At 57.5% G+C, this 8,307-nt stretch overlaps 1 protein-coding gene across 1 annotated transcript; it reads left to right on the top strand.

Moving 5' to 3' along the window:
- Nucleotides 1-4,297: 4,297 nt before the first annotated feature.
- Nucleotides 4,298-6,217, top strand: CHGG_02842 (uncharacterized protein; the record flags this gene model as incomplete). Its single annotated transcript, XM_001229357.1, has 2 exons — nucleotides 4,298-5,816; nucleotides 5,886-6,217. The coding sequence occupies 2 exons, from the start codon at nucleotides 4,298-4,300 to the stop codon at nucleotides 6,215-6,217; spliced, it is 1,851 nt and encodes a 616-aa protein (XP_001229358.1).
- Nucleotides 6,218-8,307: the final 2,090 nt, after the last annotated feature.

Here is an 8,307-nt window from a genome sequence, read left to right as displayed (position 1 = left end):
TCCAGTTCAGTCCGTACTCGGCCTGTTACCCATGTTACCCAGGTCTGCAAATTGTGGAAATCTCTTCTAGGTTGATGGGACACGGATCAAATTGCTCTTACTGGTCATCAAGATTGAGGTAAAAAATGTATATCTGTTCGTTTGCTAGTTCCAAAAGGAATGTGGTAGAAAGAGCAAAGACTTTCTATATGGAGGAATCGTCGCAAAGGGAGTGTGGGACGTTTAGTTAACGGTGAGAAACGAGTGACCAAACGGTTCAAAAGAAGGATAATCGAAGGAGGAGGGCTGCGTCTTGAATGAGCGGCAGGGCGACTTGTTGGTGGGCCGAGCGGAAAGGGAAAAGGAGCGAAGTGAGCGCCGGCTAGGATGTTTAGTCCAGACCTTGCCAAGGGGAGTGCAGTGACCAGGGAGACACCGCTTGGCGAAATTGCATCTGGGGGGAGGAGGTGGGCCAAAAAACCTGCAGATTGGAAGAGGGCGGCAGGGCGGCTAATGCAGGTACCGCAGGAGCGCAGCCACTCATGGGATGGCAGGGATTGCCCATCTCTACAACGTGTTTCGGACGAAAACCCTCTCGGCAGCTTACGCAATTCCTAAGTGGGCATCGGAAGTCGGCCGAAAAAACGACTTGAAGACCACACGCTGCCAATAAACAATTTCTCGAAATGGTCGACATGGAGAAACGACGTATTTTTGGATTTACAACCCCTGCCAAGCTACCGAAAAGCCAAGTCCCTTTACCGGAGCGCCAAGCGCACCATTGGCCCGCCTCAACCTGGACAGAAATGGCCAGAACACTGTTCTGGCTTTCAGATTGTGAGGCGAGGATCGATGATCATCATGAACAACCTGGAAGTCTCAAATATGACGTTTTCAGTACATCTCCGATTCAACCGCCAATCCACAACGCGCTCAAGGCGCTGTTCTCCGATAATGTGCGGAGTACGGAATACTCGGTAAAAACCTGACTCTTGTCGAAGAAACAAATGGGAACTTCTGTGCATCGGGCTCCTGGCTTGTATCGTTCCACCAGGTACCTGACTAGCCCCGTTTGGGCGAAGCAATCAATCAGGTTACCTGCTGCCATTGGATCCGAATCTGGAGAAACCCTGGCCAGTTCTCTCCAAGCTGACTCGATTCAGCCGTAAGGTGTGAGGTGTGGCTCGTTGCACAAAGACGAGACAACCGTTCTGTCGCGGTGTTTGAACAAGGTGCTGACATGCATCTCACCCTCAACCGTTCGTCAGCCCAGCACACGGCACCTCGTCGTTCGTTCGGCCCGTCCGGGGTCAACTGGCTTCGATTCGGATCTTGCCTGGGCCCAGGTCCAAATCGGGATTTCCTTTCCTTCACCCCTGTTCTGCCCTTGCACCGCCAATTGATTGCTGGGCAATCCCCCAGACCCGACGGCAGCTCATCGGGCCCACGGTCGTCGATGCTGCGATGCGGCGATGCAGAAGGCTTGCCGTGTTTACGGGTGTCGGCGTGCATCTCCAACGCGACAATCCAAAACCTGACATTCTGCCTGAAGTGTCTCGAGAGTGTCAACGAATTGACCGCAAGGCTTGCCTTTCTCTACCAGGGCGCTGCCAAGTTGTTGGCAAGATGAGGCCGGATTTATCAACAGCATAGCCACCACATAGCTCGGCTCGAGAAATGATCGCCCGAGCGAGGGGCAACACGACGTTCCTTTCGGACGAAATCCCTTGTTCGAGACTCGTCCCCAACGCCGTCGACGCCGCAAAGCAAGGAGTTTTACGAATAGTCCCCTTTGTTAGCAAGAAACCGGCTGTGAGAGAAGAGTCTAGGCGTGGCCATGACATCAAACAACTTGTTGTCTTGCCAGGGAGACCGTACAAGTGGATGGCAGCATCCCTACCCCTATTTCAACATTGGTATTTTCCTACACTAGTTTTATTGTACAAGTGTACATAAACCTGGTGATGTTATACGGTAGGGCAGCTAAGTACGGAATGGCATCCCTCCGACGAAAGTTCATGCGGTAGGTGCGTCGATGCATAACTCGGCGGGCCCATCCAAAGGCGACTGACCGATCATGCTTCACCTATTCCCCTTGACATCCAGTCAAAAGTGCCACCAGAGTTACTCAGCGATCCATCAAGATCACCGTATGCAGTCAATCGGGCTTGTTCCACAGGCACGACATCCAGCGCTGACAAGCGGACTGGCGCCACGTTGGCGAAAGTCCGGGAGTCGAAGCCGAAGGAGGCGATCTCTGCGAACACAGATGCACAGGCACTCAGAAGCGTCGAGACCCGATCCTTTTGAGTTGGTATCTCCCTCTATTTACCGGGACTCATGATACACATCGGCATCGAACATGTGCGTGACACTTGCAGAGTGCCCAACACAAAGACGCCGAAGCGCAAGGGCGTGTATGCTGTGTGGCACTACGGACTGTGTCTGAAGAGAAGCGACCAGACAATAAGCTCACTGTTAGCGACTCTCTTGCTCGTTTTCTGTTTGTTAAGCCTCCCAACGGCAGCTCTCCAGCTGTCTCAGAAGGCAGTTAGTTGTCCGAGACGCAAGCCCGGGCACACCACTTTGGCCAGGTGTCAGGTGTCAAAGTCACCTCCTGCCCCCCTCGTGAAAGAGAAAAGCGGCAGAACTACCTGTGTGACATGTATAGTATGAAGTCAAACTTGGCTCACCACAAAAAGGAGGGCTTGACGGCATGACCAAAATTTACAAAAGCCGGAACGAAGCGATATGCGACCTACCCCTATCCATACTCCGTACCACAACCCAGTTGGCTTCATGATCCTGTGTTTGTCGGTTACCGAGAGGCTCAGCTTCTCTTTGTCATTTTAACAAATAATGCCAGGGGCCAACCAACGGAGATGGCGTGGTGTAAACACGGCAGCAGGGAGAGGGCGAGGACAGGAGGTGAGCTGGGCGACGAGGTCAGGGAGCGGTCAATAAGGACCCACTCCAACGGGACAGCCGACGAGCGTATTACTGCGTATGGCTTGGTGAGGCTCCCTGTGGGCAGCTGGAAAACCGAACAGAAACGTCGCTGAGGAATCCCATTCGCTACATGCACGAGCTGCCGACCTGCTTTTCGGCCATCAGGTGGCGCGCATTGGGCTCGGGCATTTCTCACGGCGATCTTTCTTGGGTGATGCGGTGCCGGGACGGGGCGAGTCCCAAAATCCAGGTCAGCGCAAGAAAACGAGTGCAAAGCTGGAACCAGAAACCAGGTTGTTGGCTGCTCTTGTTGTCTTTGAAACGGGAGCATCTTTCATGCAACGCTGCCGGCACGGGAGGGGCCGTTTAGTGTTCCGCGGAATCGGAAAACACGAATGGACGAACGAGCAAGCAGAGCGCTGTGATGCATCGAACCTGGCGAGACGAGGGCAACCACATCACAAGCACACCCAGGGAGGGAAGGTGCTGATGAAGGTCTGGCGGTGGTCACTGCGCCACTTCCCTTCCATCGTGTTAAGAACGACTCCTAGGTTGGCCCCACTCCGCGCCCAGCCCAAACATTCCCAGGTCCGCGCGTCTTTGCCACGGGCAACGATTCGATCTCTCAAGTGAGCACAGCCACTGCGTGCTTGCTTTCCCAAATGACCCGAAGTGACAGAGCGCGCTGAGTGTGTTGCCGTCAGCAGTAAACCACGAATGGCAAAACGAAGCGGTGGCTTGATTTACAATACGGGTTAGTGCGGCGAGGCTGCACCACAACACGCCGAATGGGGCTTGGCTTGCCCAAGTACCGCCCTAACAACGAAGCCGGAATTGTTAGCAGGCACCTGAACGCACCTGAACGCCTTGGTGTTCGCCGAGGGCGATCAGGTAAAAGTGGGGCAGGGGAGGCTTGCCGGCTGCTGCGCCCATTTTTCTTCCACAGTCCCTCTGCAGCCTTCTTTTCTCACCCTGAGGCTGCTTTCTCACGACACGTTCTCTCATTCACCAAAAGCATTTCCATTCCCGAATGCTGACTGCATACTGCTCTTGACGGCAATTAGACACGACCGTCTTTCTAAGCAGTAAGGTCTGGGTTTTCAACTAATCTCCTTTGTTCCTCTGCAGGCCCGACAATTCTGCGCCTTGTTTGAGCTTTCCCATCAAATACAATCAATACTCGAGAGCTCTCGCCACGATCTCCAGCCACACATTGAAGCCTCGAGGGCAACCCCCCCCCCCTCCATCAACCCGGCGATGCCCCCGGGTTACCCCAGCCGTCAGCGCGGAATAACCTGTGATTAAGCACCTGATACACTTGGGTGCACATTCCCCAACCCCCCGGCCTCGCTCGTGTCTCGCCGCCGTCATGGCCTCAGAACGGGGCCCCACCGCAACAGAAGCTCCGCGTGCGCCCTCGACATCGACCGTGCCGCAGACCACAGCTCCCTTTGGGTCAGTCGCTGAGCTAGCCCGGTCGAGATCACTCAAGCGACAGCGGGAGACAACACCGACCTCGCAGGATCCGCTGGTGCCCGGTGGGGATATCTCGCCATCCAAAATTGCCCGGCTGGTTGGCTTCGCGAGGCAGTCCCATAACCCGTCGGTGGATGAGATCGCCGAAAACGAGGGCAGTCGGCAAGGGGCAGATGAGCATCAGCTGGCCCAACTAGAACACAGCGAAAACCAACCCGCGACCGACGAGCTCATGTCGGGAGTCGCAGCAGACATCCACCGACCCCAAGACGCGCCCCCGGACACGGGGCATTCGGATATCGAAGCTGCTGCGGCAGCCGCGACTGCGAGGGCACTCAGCTCGGTGGCCATTCCGACGGGCCACGTTACTGGCGACGAGCTTCACGACGTCAGCCCGCAGAGCGGTACAAGCGGAGCAAGCGTTGAGGATGGAGATGGACACGTAGTCGATAGCCCAACAGCGATGGAAGTGGACTCTCGCAACGACGAGGGTTTGTATGCGCCACAACCCGAGGCGCCGATGGAAGACAAGACGGGAGCGTCCCTCTCTTACCCGGGGGCCATGCCGGCACCCGGGCATTCTCAAAGAATGATGAGCATGCCCATAAATGGCCCACAAACCCCCGGTCTTGACCTCACACCCCGTTCGCCAAATTCCAACAAGAAGCACAAGTGCCCCTACTGCGAGACAGAATTTACGCGCCATCATAACCTAAAGAGCCACCTACTCACGCACAGCCAGGAGAAGCCCTACAATTGTCCATCGTGTCAAATGCGGTTCCGCCGACTCCATGACCTTAAGAGGCATAGCAAACTTCATACCGGTGAGAAACCGCACGTGTGCCCGAGCTGTGATAGAAAGTTTGCGCGCGGCGACGCGTTAGCCAGGCACAGCAAGGGGGCGGGTGGTTGCGCGGGCAGAAGACAGACAATGGGCTCGTTTGGCCTCAAAGACGGCTACGATGGAGCAGACAGCTCTGCCATGTCGGGGGCGCTGTACGACGGCGGGGAAGACATGTCGGAGGACGAGCGGCGCCGTCTCAGCATGCCGAGCATCAAGCCGCAACACGTCGCCGGACAGACGGGGCCGGAAGGCTACGGCGGCCATTCGAGCACGTACCCCCCTGCCGGTCAACGCCAGGGCGCACCCGGCGGCCTGTATCCGCCCAATGTCGACCGTGGCTCGAGCACAAACACATCCCCCAGCATGCCGGGCGGCCACACGCCGCAAACCAGCATATCGTCGGTACCGCTAAGCGCGGGCAGCTCCGCCATGTACTCGCAGGGCGGCATGACCGAGAGCCCCAAGCCGCTGAGCCCAGGCGGCACGCAGGTAAACTCGGCCGCAGGTCAGCAACGGGCAGGCAATGAACAACAGCAGGGCGCTCCGGGGCTGTCTCTGCCTACGCATGGTATGTCATTAGCGGCCAAGCAAGCCTGGCTCTCTCAGTACCCCCCCGCTGACCGAGACGCAATCCAAGGCAACACAACGACATCCCAGCACGCGGCCGGTCGAGAACGCGGCCGGGCGGCGAGCGGTGCGGCGCAACGCCCTCCGCAGGGCGGGGAGAATGGCGGGTTTGCGCAGCCAGACCTATGGGCGCTTTTCCAACACCTGGAAGGCATGGTCAAGCAGCTCAGCGCCCAGGCGGAGACGGACGCGAGAAGCAGAACGCAACTCGTGGAGAAGATCAACACGCACGAGCAGCACATCGCGGCGCTGACGGCCGAGGTCGCGGCGCTACGGCAGCAGTTTACCCCGCCACAGGAGGAGGAGGGCTCCCCGGCCGATTCCGCCGCCGCTCAACAGTAGAGTTGGTGAGCGGGCGGTTGGCGAAGAGCGGGGGGGACCGAGGGACGGGGACAGGAGGCCACGAGCCTACCGGCATCCGATTTTCGCACCTTATGGGGTGCTTGTATTTTGTAGAGGTTTCGAATCTGGTTTGGGGCAACGGCGGGCGTTGGAACGGCGCAAGGACGGTGGTTTTTCGGGCCAAAAGAAGGGATAAGCGTCAGCGTGCTGGGTTTGTAGCAGGTCGGGCTGGACTAGGCAGGGTCTCCCATGGGAGACAACCGAGCCTCCCGTTGGGAGGTCAGGTTTGGTTTGTTCAGCAGCCAAAGCCTCGGCCTCGAGATGTGGGCTGTGGACTACTGAGCTTATTATGGTACCTATCTCTTCATGGAGGTGAGATAGCGTCTAAGTAGCCTCGCTAGAGCATACTAAATGGCAAGATCTGGTCTTTACTTTGGTAGCTGTTGTTCGCTGGTATCTACGCTGGTCTTCTCACATCACGCACATCACATGTCGAACAACCAGAACCGACAGGGGTACGAAATCCGAATGCCTATTGGGTTATCTCTGACAAACCTTGGCGTTCCACATGAGAGAATGGCAGTGCGGTGCCGGACGCCGGCCATGCCGCAGCCCCACCTCGCAAACGTCATGACGAGCAACTGGAATGGCGAATGGCTCGCTGTAATTCGGGTTTGAGCTCCGCCGTTGCAGGTTGTGCCCTCCCTCGCCGCGGCGCTCGTCTCTGAAGCGCCGCCAGAAAAACCAACGGTCCCTCATCTGATGTTTCCTCTGCCGATCTATTATTTAATCTATTCTTTGATCTATCCTTCAATTTGAATCTAATCTGAACTCCCGATCTCGACCGAAATTAAGCTTCCATTCTGATTCCGACCCTCCACCGTCAGACCCGACCCTCCTTCCTCACGACCTACCGAACAACAGCGAACACAGCGGACATATTACCGGGGCAGGCATCGGTCGCATCGCGCCTTTTTGGAAACTTTCACATTTTACAGCAACATCGTATCGCCGCTTCCGTTTCTAATTCACGACCACCTCCTCTCTTGCCCTCTGGGCCCAACCAAGACCATGCCGTCTGCTCCGACTCTACTCCCAGGTGAGACACCCACCGGCAGTGCAAGCCAGCCCCTCGGAGACCTGTTATAGCGCGCGCACATACACACACACAAGAAATAGGAGGATCACGGTGGCTTGGTGGTCATTCGTCATTATGGGCAAGAGCAAGGTGTTGCGGAGGAGCATTGCGCACGCCAGGAGGTCGCACGGCGGTTGTGTTATCCAAGCCCAGACCGTTGACATCAAGGCAGCACCACACGATGGCGACACGGCGTCGGGGACGGGGGGTCTTGAGACGGTGGGTGACAGTGTTTCGCGATATACCGCTTCTCTGGTCATGGGCTAACAGCATGGCCAGGACGTTAACGGCTTCCTCACGCCCACCTCAGCCATGGGATTGATCCACAACGGCAGGACTAGCATCGGCCAGATGGCTGATATGGCGGAATCCACTGGAGACGTCGCCGAGAGGGAAGCTGACGAACTCTCGTCTCTGGGGAGTTTCGACACCAACGGTCACGGCGCGACAACTCCCAGGGATGTTCACGACACCTACCCGCCCCTCAGAGACACGGCGGGCAAGGAAGCCGCCGCCCGGGAACGGGCCCGGATCAACGCCTATAGAGCGGGCGGCATCCGTTTTGCCCCCTGGAATATCCCCTACCGCCGGCGGCTGCAGACCATGGCCGTGCTCGCCCACTGCCTGAGCATCGCCATGACGGTGTCCTTCTTCTTCTTCTTGTGCGCCATCCCACTCACCTGGCCGATCCTAATGCCCTACCTCCTGCACATGCTGCTCTCCAAATCCGCCACCGACGGCCGGCTGCGCGCGCGCTCGGAGCGGTTCCGACGCCTCCCCATCTGGAAGTTCTTCGCCGACTACTTCCCGGCCACGCTGCACAAGACGCACGACCTGCCCCCAACACGCAAGTACATCTTCGGCTACCACCCGCACGGCATCATCTCGCACGGCGCGTTTGCCGCGTTCGGCACCGAAGCGCTCGGGTTCGCCGACAAATTCCCCGGCATCA

This window comes from Chaetomium globosum, genomic scaffold, assembly GCF_000143365.1.
Source record: "Chaetomium globosum CBS 148.51 scaffold_2 genomic scaffold, whole genome shotgun sequence".
NCBI classification, from domain to species: domain Eukaryota; kingdom Fungi; phylum Ascomycota; class Sordariomycetes; order Sordariales; family Chaetomiaceae; genus Chaetomium; species Chaetomium globosum.
Note: the sequence above shows the minus strand (reverse complement) of the source record. Positions and strands in the feature narration are given on the sequence as shown.